Raw genomic sequence first — 19857 nt, 5'->3', positions numbered from 1 at the left:
TGAGATCTACAGCTCCAGGTTCAAAGCCAGCAGGTAGGAAAATCCATGAGACTCGGATCTCCAATTAATCACCAGAAAATGAGAAGTGGAGCTGTGGCTCCAAGTAGTAGAGCACTAGCCTTGAGCACAAGAACTCAGGGACAGCACCCAGGCTCTGAGTTCAAGCCCCGTAATGAAAAGAAAGAAAGAGAAAGAGAGAAAAAAGGAAGGAAGGAAGAAAGGGAGGGAGGGAGGGAGGGAGGGAGGGAGGGAGGGAGGGAGGGAGGGAGGGAGGGAGGAGAAAGAAAGAAAGAAGTGCCCAAAAGGACAAAGGAAGGGATAGAGCAATGCCCCACTAGGGACAAGAGAGTGGAAACAGGCAGTAAAGGAAATGCAAATAAAAACAACCCTGAGACACCACCTCACTCCAGTTAGAGTGGCCTATACTCCGAACAACAAATGCTGGAGGGGATGTGGAGAAAGAGGAACCCTTCTCCACTGTTTATGGGAATAAAAACTAGTACAACCACTCTGGAGAACAGTATGGAGGTTCCTCAAAAAACTTAGCATAGACATACCCTATGACCCAGCCATACCACTCCTAGGCATCTATCCTGAATATCAGGATCCAGGATACCATGAAGACACCTGCACATCCATGTTTATCACTGCACAACTCACAATAGACAAAATATGGAAACAACCCAGATGCCCCACTACAGATAAATGGATCCAAAAAATGTGGTACCTTTACACAATGGAATACTACATAGCAATTAGAAATGATAAAATAATGGCATTCGCAGGGAAATGGTCAGATCTTGAACAAATAATGTTGAGCAAGACAAGCCTAGAACACAGAGAACAAAGGCGCATGGTCTCCTTGATATATGATTGTTGGGGTGGGGGAGAAAACAGTAGAGATCATGTCTGTAAAATAACAAACTTCTTCTCAAATGCTATTTCCACATGTTTGGGTCAACGACATTACATTATGTATCTAAAACCAAACAATTACTAAATAAACATAAAAAGGTCTAGGATAGACCTATCAGAGGATCATAACAGCTCAACAGCTATGTACATATGATTATATAAGATGAGGCTAAGCAAAATTAACTCTAAGAGAAGGAAACAGGAGGATCTTATTGTTGTAATTATGTTTAATGTACTAGGTGCATTTCCTTTGCTGTACCCCATGTGGTTACTGTATATGATTTTGGTACACTGGATACTGTATATATGCTTACCTGAACTAGGGAAGGGAAAGAAAAATGAGGGCGGGTGTAACAAATATGACAAGAAATGTACTCACTACCTTATTATATAACTGTACCCCCTCTGTACATCATCTTGTCAATAAAATTTAATTTTAAAAAATTTGTACAATGAAGAAACCAGACCTAAAGCTTTCCAGCTCTGGACAACCGTAAACTCCATGTCACCCAATCTGACCCTACCACACAAGTCTTCTTCCTGTGCTCCAGCCCCACCCAAAGTGAGCTCTATTTCCATTTTTTTTTAAAAAAAAGTGTGGAAAAACAAGTACTAGGCAATCTCAGCTTTTAGCATGAAGGATGGCCTCTTGTGGAAGGAAAGAAGATGGGGCTGTGGATGGCAGCTGTATAGGGAATTGACAAAATATACCAAAATGCACCAATTGACAAAACTGACACCAAAACTATTGCTATAGTCCTATATCACCCCTCTTGTCATTGGCCTAATTTTTCCTGACTCAATTTATCTTTTATTTCACCTAAATGCTTTTCCTTAGGTAGAAAATTTTATAACACTATCCTAAATGTAAAAGGATTACTGAATGCATTTTTTTCCAATCCACATTAAAGCAAGCATGAGACTCTCCACCCCACCCGCTTTTTAAAGTTTTACCTGTAAGCACCTCTTGTTCCCCTCACAGTAGTCGTACTTTGGGAAACACAGTAGCAAAATAAACTCATCTTCTTCTAATTCCTGGGCCCAATAAGACCTCCGCAACCAAGGGCTATAAAATGCATTGTAAGGCCAAGTGTGGTGGTACATGCCTGCAATCCCAGCTACTTGGGAGGTAATGGTAGCACAACCACAGTTCAAGGCCAACCTAGGAAAACATGGGAGACCTTATCTGCACAAACAAAAAAGGACCTAAAACAAAAAAGGACTTGGGCAGCCAGGCACTGGTGGCTCATGCCTGTCATCCTATCTAGTCAGGAGGCTGACTACAGTTCAAAGCCAGCCAGGCAGGAAAGTCCATGAGACTCTTATCTCTAATAAACTCGTCAGCAAAAGTCAGAAGTGGTGCTGTGGCTCAAGTGGGAGAGCACTAGCCTTGGACACAAAGAGGCCCAGGGACAATGTGCAGGCCCAGAGTGCAAGCCCCAGACAGGGGAAAAAAAAAAAAAAAAAGACGGGGGGACATGACTCAAGTAGTAGAGGTGGTCTAGCAAGTGTGAGGCCCTGAGTTCATTCCTCAGCAACACACACACACACACACACACACACACACACACACACACATATTTTGCCAACTGCCACCCAAACTCCCTTTTTATGGCAGCTGCAATGGGGGTAAGCCCATAGCTCTGAACACCTCATGGTAAGTCCTTTGGAATGTATCCCCCCCAGGGAGGCCAGACTCCAGGACCCAGAAGGATGCAGCCTCGGCCATTTTTTTTTTTTGGGGGGGGGAAGGGGGGTGGAGATACCAATGGCTGCTGCCCATTACTTACATCAGAGGCGGGGCCCTTGTCCGCGCCCGGGCAGGAGAAGGTAACGAACTCATGGCACCGCTTGTGCACCACAAAGCAGCAGACTGCAAAAGAGAAAATAAGGAAAAGGGGAGGGGAGAGGATAGAAAGAAGCAGGAGAGGGGGAAGGGAAAGAAGAGGGAGAAGAGGGAAGGGAAGGAGGAGGAGGAAGGGAATGAGGAGGGGGAAGAGGTAGGGGAGGACCAGGGAGTAGAGGAGGGGGGAAAGGAAGAGGAGAAAGAGAAGGAGGGGGGAAGGAGAAAGAGAAGAGAGGGAGGAAGGGGGAAAGGAAGATGGGGAAGGAGAAGCGGGGAAGAGAAAGAGGGAGAGGAAGTGGGAGGAGAGGAAGAAGGGATGGGGAAGAGAAAAAGAAGACGAGATCAATAAATCAGGCTTCACAGCAGGTGTGTCTCGGGCGCCTGTGCACACCTTAACTTCACAACTTGTGCACCCTGTCCTTTGTGGGTGCCCCCCGCTGCGTCTCACACAGGCGCCGACCCTTCCAAAGGTGACTGGGGCTCCTGACCACCCATTAAGCATTCTACTTGCAAATAGAATGGTGCTTCATAAATCAAGCAGCAGAGCAAGCGGCTGGCTGGGGTTTAGGGGCACAACACAGAAGAGATACAAGAACCTTTAAACCCTAGCCTATTGCCTACAGAGATGCCCATGATGGCAAAGACAGGGGAGCACCATCCCTCACCTCGACCCACCCATTTAGTTGGAGGACCACTAATGCTATGTTCGTAACTTGCAACGAAATATGTTAAAAATGCAGACCCGAAGAGCAGGAAGTGCAGCTCAAGCACTCAGCATGCTTGCCTTGCAAGTTCAAGGCCCTGCAGCCTAATGCCAGTACTCACACGCATACACACACGCACGCTCATGTGCACACGCACACACACGCACATGCATCAGAAAATAAAACCAGACAAAATTCCTGTGAGTTTCATCCACGTCTGGCATGAAGGAAGGTGCAGTCAGAGTACGTCTGCAAAATAAAAACGAATGTTGTGTTCCAATTTTCTTTTACACATTGGCTGTCCCAATCTTCACCACAACCTCCGGACATTCTGCTCCTTTGGGACAGGCACCATGTTCATGGAAGTTCAGCTTCTGTCTGAACTACTGGTCCAGGAAGTGAAAACAGAACAGGAGCCAGAGCAAATCCTTGCAGAGCAAGTCATCCAGGCAGACAGATTGCTAATATCCCCTAACATCACAAAGACACCTCTTGCTTAGCATAAACACAATCCAATCAGGGAAAGTCCCTGGATACAGCTACAAACTGATTTTAAAAAAATACAAATGACAGGACGTATTTAATGACACAGGCAGGCAATCATTGCACTCCTTCACCCTAAGCCCCAAAATATGGGAAACTGCAGAAGCAACCCATATGATTTGTTTCCTTCAACAAATAAGCAACAGAAGAGGATAATTTAGAGGAGAAACCTACATTCAAAGGAATTAAAGATACATATCACTGGGCACCAGTGGCTCCCACCTGAAATCTCAAGCTACTCAGGAGGCTGAGATCCAAAGGTCATAGTTCAAAGCTAGGCAACAAAGTTGATGAGACTCTTATTTCCAATTAACCACCAAAAAGCTGGAAGTAGAGGTGTGGTTCAAGTGACAGAGCTCTAACCTTGAGCAAAATTGCTCAGGGACAGCGCCCAGGCCCTGAGTTCAAGCCCCAGAACCCACACAAAGAAAGAACTGAGGGAGAGAAAAGGAAGGAAGGAAGGAAGGAAGGAAGGAAGGAAGGAAGGAAGGAAGGAAGGAAGGAAGGAAGGAAGGAAGGAAGGAAGGAAGGAAATTTAAGAAAGAAATATAAACGTAATATGCAGAACTGTTGGAAATCTTATTTGAATAAACTAGTAGTTTAAACATATATATGTGTAATCAAGAAAGTAAACATTTGCACTTAATATTTGATAATACTAGGGGATTATTGATGTTAAGAGAATTAACTATTTTGGTGCGGTAATCATATTTGGTGTGCTAATATAGGCATTTAAATAGATTATCTTTGTGGATGCATCTTAGAGGCTTTAGGGATAAAATAATTCAGTACAGAATCATTTGGAATGCCCAGAGGATGATGGATGAAAAAAAATAAAAGATCTAGGTGATGGGCACATAAGGAGTCATTATACTAATTTGCCTGCTTTTATATGAGTTTGATGTCCCATAATCAAACACAGTGAAACACAGAAAGTGAGAAGGAAACTGAGAGGCAGAATCTAAGTCATGAGCAAGTGAGGGTGGAGGAAGGCTACAAACTTGCCATGTGCTGAGTCTCAGAACCGTCTGGAGACAAGCTACTAAAAAGCTGCATGTAGAAGCCGGCACCAGTGACTCACACCTGTAACCCTAGCTACTTAGGAGCCTGAGATCTGAGGATCAAATGTTTGAAGCCAGCCTGGGCAGGAAATTCCGAGAGACTCTTATCTCCAATAAATGAGCAAAAAGCCAGAAATGGAGCTGTGGCTCAAATGGCAGAGTGCCAGAGCTTTGAGTGAAAAAAATCTAAGAGACAATGCCCAGGGCTTGAGTTCAAGCCCCAGTATTGGCACGTGCACGTGTACACACCCACCCACACACACACACGCACGTGTGCATGAATAGAAATATCATGTATCACTTTCAAGCCATAATTAGGCAATCTAGACAAAGACAACTTAAGCCGACTATACCTCAAAAGGTGTATGACTTCTTCATATCACAAGATCATAGAAATATTACTCAGAATTTTTGTGTGTATTTTTTTACTGTTTTATAGCATCATTTCCACCTTAATCTTTTTAAACCATTTGGAATTTCTTGAACTCTGATGTAAAATGGAACCTGATTTGCCTCCCTTTCTTGTCAAAAAGGTAACTAATTGTCTCAGCATCCTTGATTGAATGATTCAGCCCTTCCTACAGATTTCAAGTGCCAACTTTATTATATGTTCAATAATTATATACAGTAGAGTTTGTCTCTGGGCCTTCTGTTTGGTTTCCATGATGTGCCTTGGAGTATGGCAATAGAAAGGTTTTAATTATAGTCGCTTTATAATATGTTATATCTTGGCAGGGCAAGGCCTCCCTCATTATCCCCAATTCCAACATTTTCTTGGCGATCATTGTATGTTTATTCTTCTAAGCAAACTTTTAAAAGCAGCATATCAAGTTGGTTTTTTGTTAAATACCAATGGAGTTTTTGTTGGACTATATTTTAGTCAATTCCTGTCCTTGGGTGGGGCTGGGGTGGGGGGGGTGGGGAATTAGGGCTTTGAACTGGTGTGATTATTTGGAAGTTAAATTCAGGATCATGGGCACTGGGACAATAAGAAATCATTCTACTGGAAACTGATCGTTACCTTGTTTTAAATATATAATCTTATTTTATATCTCCCACAGTCCTCAATTTTCCCCACACTGCTTCTACACATTCGTCATTTCGTGTCATCTGAGGGACTCTATTTTTATGCCTACTGTGAATTTGACATTTTTTTTTCCATTTTTGTTTTCCAACCGGTCACTGTTTACAAATAAGAAAGCAATCGGATTTCAGGCTTTCTGTGTTGTAAAGTATTTTTAAACTCATAATAATTTTGTGGGTTTTCAACTGCTTTGAGATTTCTGGCTAGAGAATCCTATTATCACAGATCATAATCATTTTCTCCTTTCTCATAGATTTGTCTCTTCCCGCCCCGCTTTTCCTTATATTTCTGCCTCAAGAACTTCCAGAACAATCAAAATGAATTGATGATCACATGATCTGCTCCTTCCCAGTTGTCACTAGCTTCAAACACAAGGTTGTGTTTGTACCGATTGGGGCTTGAACTTGGGGACTTAAGTTCTTGCTTGGGTTTTTCATCCAAAGCTGACACTCTACCACTTGAGCCATACCTCTACTTCCTGCTTTTTGCTAGTTAACTGAAGAGTCTCTCAGAGTTGTCTTCCCAGGCTGGTTTTGAACCACAATCCCCAGATCTCAGTCTTCTGAGTAGCTAGGATTACAGGCATGAGCCATTAGGCCCAGCTAGGCTTTTCAGTGGTCTATTATCGTAGTTTAAATTTTTTAAGCTAAGAACTATTTAGGAAAGCCCCTCTACACACACACACACACACACACACACACACACACACACACACACACACACACACACACACACGTTTTCAAGGAGTTGCTTTATTCCAGAACCTTTCTTCAAAATGTCCAAAACGCAGTTATGACCTTGTTGATCCTTATCCACTTGGGTGAGGGAAAGTCACCTCTAGTTTTCTAGAATCTGCAATTCTTTAGTGAATGACTATCATCAGACACAGAAAAAGAAAAAAGAGACACCCCTTCCCCCTTCCATGGCAGATGTAGCTGAGTCTCTTTGGGCAGCCTTCCTATAGCCACAGAAGTAAGTAATCCACGCCCACCTGGATAAATTGATACATACAAACGACCTGGCTTTTCCCCCAGCACAGCCTACAGAGCCGCTGGGCAGAGACTGGGAGCTGCTGGGCTCCCTTTCCACACAGCATGTTTCTGATAAGTTGTGCAAATCAAATTCCCCATTAACTAAAGCAGTCTTTTATTTAAAAAAAAAAAAAAAAGAAAGAAAAAAAGGAGTTGGGCTGGCTATTTTAAGAAACAAACTAAACCCTTTTGTGATACAAATAAACACCCCCTCGTTTCTGTTTGGCAAAATCTGGGTAAGATTTAGCTTTTCTGAAAGAAGAGGCAACACTTCAGGGCGCTGCTGGTGGGGGGTGGGGGGCGGAGGGATCGCGAGATTCCGTTTTCACACAGGTACCCGATAAGAGGCAAGATCTCATGAAGCTTCACCATTTATTTAATTACTCCTTGCTCTCCAGGGTTTGAAAACCTGGAGCCCTGAGGCTCTGAGCCCGGTCCATAAGCCGGCTTTATTAGCACTACACAATGGGGGGTGTCCACTCCAGTGCCTAGGGGCCAGCTGAAAAATGAAAATGTCAGCAATCTGGACAACACACCCTCGTTAAAAGAGTAAATTGCCACTTAGCTCCAGCTGAGACTGGAAAACAAGTACCAGGTTCCAAGCACCTCTAGGCCTCTCTCCCTCCTCCTCCTCCTCTACCTTTTTATCGTCTTTCTTATTCCTCCTCCTCCTTCCTCTTTTTCTTCTTCTTCTTCATCATCATCTCTAGGCCTCCCTCCTCCTCCTTCTCCTCCTCTCTTCTTCTTCCTCCTCCCTTCTTTCTTCCAGTACTAGGACTCGGGGCTCCAACTTAGGGGCTAGGCACTGCACTTTAGCTTTTTTCCTCAAGGCTACTGCTCTACCACTGGAGGCCCAGCTCCACTTCCGGCTTCTTGGTGGTTAATAGGAGATAAGAATATCAAAGGACTTTCCTGCCTGGGCTGACATTGAACTTCGATCCTCAAATCTCAGCCTACTGAGTAGCTAGGCTGACAGGTGTGAACTGCTGATGTCCCAGGCAGAATAACACCGCTGCCTCTTTTCCTTGGAACAGGTGACTATGTGACATCACGACATTGCCTCTAGTCCTTGGAGCAGGTGACTATGTGACATCTCAGCGCCACACATAGACTTTGCAGATGTGAGTGAGCGGAGGGCCCTGAGATGGGGGCTTTTGTTAGCTAATGGGGGTGGGCTCCAGGTAACCATTCATTCAGGTCTCCTAAGACAGGACAGGTGGGGCAGAGGCAGAGAATGTGATGTCATGGGAGCTGAGGCTGCAGAGTTTGCTGGCTACAAGAGACATGCGCGAGGGGTGCGGGTGGCCTGTAGATACCAGGAAAGGCAAGGAAGGAACAGAGCCCAGAGCCCAACGCTAACTCCCAGGTGGCCTGTCCACCACACCCCTCGGGATCACACTGAGCCCCCAGCCCACTTCAGACTCCCACCCCTTACCTCCACACAAGCACTGCTTGCATTCCAGAAATTTCTATCAAGTGGCCAGATTTCTTTTCTCTCTTTGGCATTGATCTTCCTCTCCTCCCCAGTACTCGCTGGGGTTGGTGGTGGGAAAGTGGCAACTCTGAAGAGCAACCTTTGCCCTAATGTTGCATCAGCTCAACACAGACACTCCAGCACTGCCATGAAGGAGAAACAAGAGGGCTCTCCTCGCTTTCTGCGCGCTCTCTATCGCTCACTCTCTCTCTCTCTTGCTCTCTCTCACTCTCGCTCTCCCTCTCCCTCTCGCGTTCTCTCTCTCTCTCTCCCCTCACCTCCCCTCCTCCATGGGAGGCCTGCACCACCTCAGGTTCTCCACGGAGATGCTCATGATCGCCACAAGAAGGACTGGCCAGGTTTCTGAAAGGAGCTGGACCCTAGTTTGAAGCCTTAGTTTACCTGAAGGCTGAGTATCCAGTTGCTACACCTCTCTGAGCTTCACCTGGTGTCTACCTACCCTCACAAGGATGTTGTGAAGGTCAAATGGGAAAAGGCATTCCAGTTCCTGAGAGAGGGAGCACTGAGCTAGAGCACCAGCCTAGAACACTAACTTGGAGCACTAAGTTGGAGTACTAACCTAGAGCACTAAGCTAGAGCACCTACCTAAAGAACTAACTGACCAGGAGCACTGAGCTGGAGCACTAAGGTAGCACATGGAGGTGGATCACTGACCTGGAATAGCAATCTGGAACACTGACCTGAAGAACTGACCTGGAACACTGAGCTGGAACACCAAGCTAGAGCGCTAGCATGCTGATTTTGCTTTGCTGCAGCTGGAGAGAGTCAAAGCTACCCCACAGAATTATTATTCAACTCTGCCTAGACCCCTAGGTGAAGTGAGGGCTCCCTGAAGTGCCTTTAGGAACCATCTCAATGATTAAAAGCACAAATCCCCCTTGACATCTGGCCTTGCTGGCATTAAGGAGAGGGATCACCTGGCCAGGCCCCTTGAAATGGCAAATGGCTTTCACAGGTGATTAACATGAGCCTCACAGCCCTGTGGGGAAGGGATTATGAGCAGCATCCCACCAACAGGGATGCCTATGCTCAGAGAGAGGTCATCTGCCCAAGGTCATCCAGCAGGTGGGCGTCCAGGCTTGTGTGGTGAGCTAGAGATGACTTCCTCCAGGGCCCACATTCACCAGCGGTACCTTCGTGTTTGTCATTCATCTCCCTGTTCCAGAAGACATCCTCCCCCACCTTCCTCACCCCTGCCACTCAGTCATTTGCGAAATCCCACAGATTCTGCCTTCGCAACATCTTTCGCATGGTAGCCTCCCTCACATTCCCCCCTGACGCCACCTCAGCCGCCCTCACTGATTCGGAGGCAGAGTTCTGTCGAGAAGCCTTCCATACCCTCCCCAGAGATGGATCCATCTGCCTCTGCAGCTCATCTTCAGGAGCCCAAGTTTCCACGGTCATCAAGGAGATCAGACAGGCGATGTCCCCTCCTTGTTAAGAAATCTAAATGAGGTGTCATGTGTGAGTGCACAGGGACGCTCTCTGGGGAGGCTCGCTTACTTCCTTGCACAATGGAGTGGGTTTTCATGACAGGCTCTACCCAGACTGGGTACCCACTACTATTAGCCATGTGACCTTGAATGTGCTCATTGATCTTGCCGTGTCTCAACCTCCCAGCGTGTAAAATATAGACCATGATATGCTTCTCTCGTCAATAGGCTTATCTTAGCTCAGTGTGCGCACACAGCAAGTGCCTAATAGATGTCACAGACTGCCAATATTATTCTTGCCTGCTTCCTCCCACCTCAGGTAGCCTATTAACATAATTCTAGAAAATCCATCCTTTGAAGCCCAGATTTGGCATCGTTTTCTGGCTCCAACATATTCATTCACGGGCTGCTGCTTATCTAATTCTGTGCTGTGCTGTCCAACATGGTAACTCATGGACTATAACTACATGGGGCTATAGAAGTCTAAGTTCATACAATTAAATCTAAAATCCATTATTGTTATTTCTTTTCTTTCTTTCTTTCTTTCTTTTTTTGTCATCATAGAGCTTGAACTCCGGGCCTAGGTGCTGTCTCTGAGCTCTTTTGCTCAAGGGTAGCACTCTACCACTTTGAGCCACAACTCCACTTCCAGATTTTTGGTGGTTCATTGGAGATGAGTCTCACAGACTTTCTTGCCTAGACTGGCTGTGAACCATGATCCTCAGATCTCAGCCTCTGGAGTCCCTAGGATGAGAGGTATGAGCCGCCAGCAACTGGTATCAGTTCATTAGTCCCATACAGCTAGAGCCTACCATATTGGATGGTGCTGATCAAGCCATTTCTCTCACCATCGCCTAAGGACTAAGTTCAAATGCGACTGCCCAGCATCCCTCCACTGCACACATGTTAAACTTGACCCAGACTGTCCTTCATCACAGGGCATCTTATACCTTTTGCATTGTCCAGCTCTGCCCCACTGACATCGGTGCCAACAGCCCATGACCGAGGGTCTCTAGGAAGAAGTTGGGAGAGCTCAGTTCTGCCATCAGCAGACAGAAGGCCAGACTGGAATTCACATGGTGTCTTCTCCACAGCACTGCATGCTCAATGTTCTCTATGGGAGTACTGACAGTCAGCCCACCTGACGTAGATGTCACAAACCCACAGGCCCACAAGGCAAGACTGCCCCAAGAGAGGGAGCCTGGGATACATGGGTGCCTGGGCTCAACCGGAGAATGCGGCCCTTCGGTGGGACTCCAGGTTCCAGTCAACTGTGGCTCTGGGTTCACTGATCCACAGTATGATTTTTTTATTTTTGTCTTTTTGGAAGTACTGGGGTTTGAACCTCAAGGTCTTTTCTTTTCTCCTGAAGCTGAGAACCAGTCCCAGGGCCTTGCCCTTGCTAGGCAAGCACTCTTCCACTGAGCTAAATCCCCAACCCCAAGGTCTTGAGTTTGACTGGCTTGCTTGCTCTGTGGGAGCTCTACTACTTGAGCCATGCCTCTAGCCCAGCTTTTTGCTGGTTATTTTGGAGATGGAATCTAGAAGACTTTTCTGCCCTAGCTGACTTCGAACCATGATCCTCCAGATTTTGGCCTGCTGCGTAGCTACAATTAAAGGTTGAGCCACTTACACTCAGAAACCAGTATGATTTATTTTTGTCCGTGTGTGTGCACGCGCACGCGCGTGCATTGGACTTGTACTCAGGGCCTGGGGGCTGTCCTTTTAGCTTTTTCACTCAAGGCTTGCGCTCTACCACTTGAGCCACAGCTCTACTTCTGATTTTTTTGTTGGTTAACTGGAGATTAGATTAGGTTCATGTGCCTCACATGTACTGGGCTTGTAGCAAATTCTTAATTTAAAACATCTGAATGGATGGATGGATGGACTGACTGGTTTGGTCACTTCCACTCTCAGAAGTCTTCCAGCCGAGGTCATGGCAGCCGGAGGATGTATGTGATTCTATGGGCAGTGACCCCACCTCATACATCCTAGGTGGGCTCGGAGGATCACTCGTAGCCCTGCTTGGCTCCCTGGCAGTAGACAAGAGAATTTCTTTTTACAAGAGTGCAGCATGCACTTGGAGCACATGCGTGTGAGTCTGTCTGACCTTCTCTACCCAAGGACTCCACACTGAGGACTTTGCCAGCCAAGGAGGGGAAGGTATTTGGAATAGATACAGATGTAGATGTAGCTATAGATGTATTTGTGTATCTATGCACCTGTACTGAACAAACCCAGACACTTTCCTCGTCATTATTCCCCAAATGACTATTTGCACGGTATTAAATTCCCTTAGGTATAAATGGTCTAGAGGTGATTTGAAGGACATAGCAGGATACGTGTAGGTTGCATGCAAATCTGTGCTATTTTACATAAGGGACATGAGCATCTGCTGATTTTAGGAAGGGAGATTTTGGAACTAATCCCCAAGAAAAACCAAGAACAGCCATATATGAATGGAGGCATTCTTATTTCCTGTTCATTCCCCCCCCCCCCCCCCCGTTCTCTGTTTTACCAATATGATATCCTTTGCCATTCCTGGATCTCAGGCTGGCTGTACACCCCAGCCAGGTGGGGAAATTTTATGAGGCACGCACTCTACCACTAGGCCCAGGTGGGGAACTTTTATTAAAAGTATATAGGTCCCAGCTGAGCAATATTGGCTCTACACCTGTAATCCTAGCTACTCAGAAGGCTGAGACCAGGCTGGGAATGTGGCTTACTGATAGAGTGCTTGCCTAGCATGCATGAAGTTCAGTTCCTCAGTACCACATACACAGAAAAGGCTGGAAGTGGGGCTGTGGCTCAAGTGATAGAGCACTGGCCTTGAGCAAAAGAAGCTCAGGGACAGCGCTCAGGCCCTGAGGTCAAGCCCCAGGACTGGCAAAAATTTAAGAAGAAGAAGAAAAAAAAAAAGAAAGAAACAAAGCTGAGATCTGAGGATCAGGGTTTGAAGCCAGATTGGTCAGGAACGTCTGTGAGACTCTTATTTCCAATTAATCAGCAAAAAGCTAGAAGTGGAGCTGTGGCTTAAGTGGTAGAGTTCTAGCCTTGAATGAAAAAGCTCAGGGACAGCACCAAGAGGCCTTGAGCTCAAGCCCCATGACTGATGAAAGAAAGGGGAAGGAAGGAAGAAAGAAAGGAAGGAAGGAAGGAAGGAAGGAAGGAAGGGAGGAAGGAAGGAAGGAAGGAAGGAAGGAAGGAAGGAAGGAAGGAAGGAAGGAAGGAAGGAAGGAAGGAAGGAAGGAAGGGAGGGAGGGAGGGAGGGAGGAATCTCAGGGACAGGGCCCAGGTCCGGAGTCCAAGCCTCAGGATCAGCACAGAAACAACCAAGTCCTCACCACAGAGCTGCGGATCCATGGGTCTGGTGGAAAGGCAGGGAGAGACACTGGAACATTTGGAAAGCTCCTGTGTAATCCACATTCACTCGAAAAGCTGGGGGGGGGGGGTGCTTCTCTGCGCAAGACTCCACCACCTGCTTCCCCCTAGAAAGCACCTTTCCCAACCTGCTCATCTCACTGCAGAACGGCACCCCACCCTCCACCCCATTCTGTATCCTCAGCTGCATCTTCTCAGCCACAAAGCAGGATGGGGCAGCCTCACAAGGAATTCCTAAAGCGCCTGGGATTATTTCCCTCTGCAAGAGAAAAAGGAAAGTCCACAAACTTCCTCTGCTTATCCACAGCCAGGCACTAAGGAGGGACAACCCAGAACCAAAGCAATGTGCTTGCCAGGGTCAGCAACTGCAAGAACGGAACGTGTATATTCACCGTATTACCACATCTACTAAACTAAAGCAATATAGGGAAGTTGGGCCAACAAGGGGCAAAGAGTAGGCTCCAGGAATGACGAAGCCCACAAAAAGAAAGCTGGCCCCTCCCCACACGGCCACCCATGGCTGTAACCATCCTGGAGGAACAGGGCCCCTGAGCAGCTCAAGGTCATTCAAGGTCATACCAAGAGTCCCTGCTTGCCCCGATGGTCTCTTGATTTGGGCTCATCCCTGAGGATGGGGAAGCAGAAAAGAATGCCACGGCCTAAGGAGTTGCAGCCGGCCATATCTGGACCTGGTGCACCTAGACCTGACCCATCTCCTGGTTCTGCTGCCTGTCATTCATGGTGGAACTTCTCCTTCAGGGAACCCCTCCTCTCTGATGCATATGCCAAGGCCATCCTCAGCCTCTGGCTCAAGGCTGGACATAGGACCCGGGTCCCCCAGGGTGTACTCATGATGACCACTCTTGATGGTGACTCAGGCTACCCAGTGAGGACCAGCATCCACACTTTGGCTGGGATTTGGGCAAGAAGGTTCTTTGTAGAGCTGCTGCATCACTAAGGAAAGGCTGCACCTGCTCTGCTGACCATCACCAATAAAAAAGTTGTGGTTTTTTTTTCCTGAGAATGACAAAAGCAAGGCCAAGAGGTGTCGGATGGCCACACGTGAATGCCTAGATCTAACCAGATCTGAAGACCTTGTGCCTCTCTTCTGTATAAGCAATGCATTCCTTTTATCCTAAACTAACTAAGGGTTGGGGGTGGGATTCTTTTTGTCTCTTGTGTCCACAGGAGTCCACTAAACCAAAAATGAAAAGCTGAAAGGTGAGCAATGCAATGCAGGTTCTTATTTGCTCCTGCACATTGTATGTTCCTATCAAAGCAACTTTTTTCTTTGCTGGTCCTGGGGCTTGAACTCAGAGCCTGGGCACTGTCCCTGAGATTCTTTGTGTTCAAGGTTAATGTTCTACCACTTGAGCCACAGCACTACTTCCTGCCTTTTCTGAGTAGTTTATTGGAGATAAGAGTCTCATGGACTTTCCTTCCCTGGGCTGGCTTCAAACCTGGATCCTCAGATCTCAGCCTTCTGAGTAGCTAGGATTGCAGGTATGAGCCTCCAGTGCCCAGTCAGCCTTTTCTATTCTATTTAAGAATGTGGTATTTAGAACATTCAAGCAGATTCATCCCTGTAGATAAATTGAGGAAAGCTGGGGTACCGTGTTGCATCCTCTCCTTGCTGCATGCAGGTGTCTGTGTCTAGAAGCTTGCTCAGGTGAGAGGAAGTGCCTGGGCCTCCTTTTAGTAAGCACCACTAAGAAGTGTCTTTCTCATGAGCTCACTGAAGCAGCCATGACCCCTGCCACCTGCCACTCCTAGCTTCCTACCCTTGCTGGCAGTGAAAGAGAGGCTGCCAAGGCCATTTCACTTCCTGACAGGACAGCCAGTGGCATCCACCATAGGCCTGCAGGACTATGAAGCCACTAAATGTGGCCCTCAGGACTCTGTCATTTGAAGTCCAGAGATAAACTCAGGCCCCTCACTCAAAAATCAAAATGAATAGATCTTACTCTGCAGGCAGATGAGACAGAGGCATGGCTGGAAGGTGGACGACTTGGTAAATACTGCAAATGAAACATTACCCAACAGGTATTTCAGAACACTTTGTTGAAGACAGAAGCCTCTTGGTCTTGCCCGCTCCACGTCCTCCCACTCCTGGTAAATGGAAGGTTGACTTTCCCAAAGGAGGCCATCCATCCTCCACAGTGCACGATCCAGCCCGTGCCTCGGTCTCCCCTGGCATAGACTCTGCTCTTCCGACACCAGCCCTCTGGTGTCTTGCTCTCTGAAATTTGATTCTCAGGCTGAGAGACCCAGGGGTGAGAAACAGCTGGGCTGACTCATTCATGAACTGTCTTCCACATCTATTGCTTGCAAAGGAGCCTGAGACAACTCAAAAACACCTGTCCTGCTGGGCGCTGGTGGTTCACGCCTGTCATCCTAGCTACTCAGGAGGCTGAGATCTGAGGATCACAGTTCAAAACCAGCCTGGCCAGGGAGGTCTCCAATTAACCAGCAAAAAAGCCAAAAGTGACACTGTGACTCAAAGTGGTAGAGCGCTAGCCTTGAGTGAATAGAAGCTCAGGGACAGTGCCCAGGCCCTAAATTCAAGCCTCACAACTGACCCAAAACAGAATTCTGTTTTCTGACCACTCTGTACACCTGAAGGACCTCGAGCTTGAACACTCGAAAGTTCTCCTTACACCTTCACAGGCAGCCTATCTGGGAGCCAGCCACCCTCAGCGGGCCCCACGTCCTCAGCTGGCTCCTGTCCACCTCTGCTCATCCCACCCTTCCCCCACCAGAATGCCCCCATGCCCCTCCAAGCTCCTCCATGCCCCTCCTGTCCCTGGCTCTCAGAATAGATAGCCATCCCTTGGGGAGTCTGCTCTGACCACTGATGTTATTTACTCTGTGGTTCAGATGTCTATCCTCACTTCCAAACTACATTAGTAAGGCAGATAAAAAGAGTCATCAAGATTAAAGGTGACAGCCCATTGAGGAGATGATAAGGAAAAAGCAACCCTCATACACTAACTGGTGCATGCAAGTTTACCATACATGTTAGCTATTGTGATGATTTCATGGTTATTGATAATAGTAATGTAAGTCCTTCTCCTCCCAGGCCATGAGTGACATAAAGCCAAAGAACCATATGTTACTACTACAACTTTTTTGGTTGGTTGTGGAGCTTGAAGCATGAACTCGGGGCCTAAGCACTGTCCCTGAGTCCTTTTAGCATTCTACCACATTGAGCCCAGGACGACTTCAGGTTTGGGGGTGGTTAATTGGAGATAAAAGAGTGTCACAGACTTTCCTGCTTGGGCTTGGCTTTGAACTGTGATCCTCAGATCTCCGCCTGCTGAGTTAGCTAGGATTACAGGGGTATACTACCAGCACCCAGCTTGGGGCTACTGTCTTACTGGCTGGAACATAAAAAGGAGTTTGGGAATATTAAATTGGTTGTTCATTGGCAGAGATTTTAAGCCATTGCCAATAAAGATGAGCCATGTTCTCCATCTCTCTCTTCAGTACCTCTCTCCAGAATGCATCTCCATCATCCTAGGTGATCTGAGGAGCAAGAAAGATCTAGTACAATGGTCCTCACAATGAAGACATGTCATTTGTTTGCTTATTTGTTTTACTTGTTGAATTCTCTTGTATTTACATAAGCCAGTTGAGGGAGAAGCCTATATGCTGGGGGAAAATAAGACCCAAAATGTGGATGAATGCCAGGTGCCAGTGGCTCATACCTCTAATCCTACTCAAGAGGCAGAGATCTAAGGAACATGGTTTGAAGCCAGCCAGGGCAGGAAAGTCTGTGAGGCTTTTATCACTTGGGTAGAGTGCTAGACTTGAGCTGAAAAACTCAGGGACAGTGATCAGGCCCTGAATTCAAGCCCCAGGATCAGCACCAAAAGATAAAAATTTAAAAAAAAAAAAATTGGTGGTGCTGGTCTCTGGGTATGGCTTCTGGACTTCCTCTTTTTTATAGTTCAGAATCTCTCTAATATTTTACCATAATACAGCAACTACAAGTGTTCCTATACCTCACCTTCACAAGCCACATTTTAGTATATGGAAACACATTGATTTTAAATGTGCAGTTCAGTGCATATTGTGTGTGTGTGTGTGTGTTCCTGTGCACACACATGTGTCTTGTCCATTTTCATATATAAGTAATAGTGTTACATGGATCTTCCACAAAGTTCACTTATCCATTCACCTGTTGATAGATAGGTTGGATTTCTTCCCAGTATCTGACTGTTATAAATAAAGCTGTTAGTGATCTGTAGTTGTCAGCCTTTATAGGGTAGATAGTTAAACTCTCTTGGGTAAAACCTAACCAGGGAACTGTTGCATCTCAGAATAACTCTGTTTACCCTTGTAAGAAAACACCTTTGTTTTCCAAAATGGTTGTATCATTTTGTTTATTTTTGAAAGGAAAATAATCCAATACATTATCCACTAATGGGCTTTTATATCCCCACTGGGATCTCAGCAGAAAATGAAATTCATCCTAAATGTTCAATTACAGACACTGGCAATGGTGAGGAGCCATCCTGAGGGCTAATGGTATTGTGGAATTGGGTGGTATAGCAGGAACAGGGGGAGCCTGGGCAGGGTTGTCTTGGCCCCACTGTCCCTGCATGGCGAAGTCATCAGTGGAAGGAAGGAAAGGGGCAAGGAGAAACACACCCCGAGCACTCTCCTCCATCCTCTGGTCCTCTAGCTGCTTCCTACGGGCTTAGCACAGACCAAAGCCAGCCAGCAAAGCAGCCCAGGAGACCGTCTTCCGGGGTCTACCTCCTGGGGTACAATGTGAAGCAGAGAAGTGCGGTCTGTAAGAAAGCACCAGATGGAGAGTAGCCAGAACACCAGCTGTCCTCAAAGGACAGGAAGGGAGGAAAGCCAGAGAATATGCAGAATGAACCAGAAGCCTGGATCTCAGGCCACACAACCGTCACTGCGACTGCCATAACAAGTGCCATGCCAACAACAACCGCTGCTGCTGACAATGATGAGGATGAGAGAGTATAATAAAGAACAACAACAATAATAGTAGTGATCAAGTCACATTGGCATGCCTATTTTCAAATACCATGCTGAACCCCTTAGTATATACAATCAATACATGTTAATCAAAAACTGTCTTAAAAAATACTTTAAACTAGCTTGAATGCTTACTATGCTAAATATGTAAGGGATTTTTACTCATGTAACCCTCACAACAACCATAGTAAGTAAAGTTTGTTTATTTTTGTTAGTTGTGGGGCTTGAACTCAGGGCCTGGGTGCTGTCCCTCCGCTTTTTCACTCAAGGCTAGCGCTCTACCACTTTGAGCCACAGCACCACTTCTGGTTTTCTGGTGGTTAATTGAAGGTAAGAATCTCACAGATGTTCCTGCCTAGACTGCTTCAAGCCATGATCCTCAGATCTCAGCGTCCTAAGTAGCTAGCAATAAGCAAAGTATTATCTTCCCCTATTTTACCCACACACACAAAAAAACCCAGAGATCTAGAAAATTCCAGGTGTGATCAAGCCCTAACCACTTGCTTAGTTTGGATCTTAACCAGCCCCCACATACTAAAGTCATGGTCTCCTTCATTGAGCTCTTGAGGCATGGTGGAGCCTTTAAGAGGCAGAGCCTAAGGGGAAGACGGCCTCTTCCCCTTCCTCTCTTTGGCTTCCTGGCCACAGAGCCTGTGGCTTTTCTCCATCAGATGCTCAGCCATGTTGTGCTGCCTCCTACCCAAAGCAACAGGACCAAGATATCATGAGCTGAAAATGTCTAAACCTGTGAGCATTCAAGGCCTACATGCCACTACTCCAGACAAGGCCGAGGGACTCAGGTTCTGATCCAGCCCCAGGATTGGGGATCTTGGATGGTCTTGCACAAGCCACATTCTACCTCAGCCTCTAGTGTGAAAGGAAGTGCTACTGTGGATCTGCCCTCTGGGGATTCCTGTGAAAATTGAACCCAGCAAAGCCATTCCACAAAACACCTTCAGAGCCCCAGGGGTCTCAAAACAGTTTGATTTCTGCACCTCTCCACAGCCCTGTAAAGGTGGAAATGACTATTTGCAAGTACTGCTCAGAGAGAGAAGCCAGGCTTTTGCCCAAGATTAAAGAGCTAGGAGGAGGGAGACTAGGGAGTCAAACTCAGGCCCTTCTGTCTCCAAAGTCATTCTCTGACCTTCAGGGAGGGATAAGAAAGGCAAATAAATGTACAGAAAGGTGGGGGTCTGATGCCTTCACTCTTAGATATCAGATCTCACAAACTGGCTCCAATGTCTGCCTGCACACAAACACACCAAACCTCAAAGCTCTCAGGCAGCCAGCACTGAAGTGCTTCCGTCTGCCCTCAGGTATATCCTTCATCGGCCTCCAGGACCAGGTACCCGTTGCC

At 46.7% G+C, this 19857-nt stretch overlaps 1 protein-coding gene across 3 annotated transcripts in view; it reads right to left on the bottom strand.

Moving 5' to 3' along the window:
* Prkcb (protein kinase C beta) overlaps positions 1–19857 on the bottom strand; it is a 300299-nt gene that overhangs the window by 160278 nt on the left and 120164 nt on the right. For all 3 annotated transcript variants that reach the window (XM_048332191.1, XM_048332190.1, XM_048332192.1), the window contains exon 3: positions 2706–2788. In XM_048332191.1, the coding sequence (XP_048188148.1) occupies positions 2706–2788 (83 nt within the window). The remainder of the gene's footprint in view (positions 1–2705; positions 2789–19857) is intronic.

The sequence above is a fragment of the Perognathus longimembris genome, chromosome 23 (assembly GCF_023159225.1).
Source record: "Perognathus longimembris pacificus isolate PPM17 chromosome 23, ASM2315922v1, whole genome shotgun sequence".
NCBI classification, from domain to species: Eukaryota; Metazoa; Chordata; class Mammalia; order Rodentia; family Heteromyidae; genus Perognathus; species Perognathus longimembris.
This window is presented reverse-complemented; position numbering and strand designations above follow the sequence as displayed.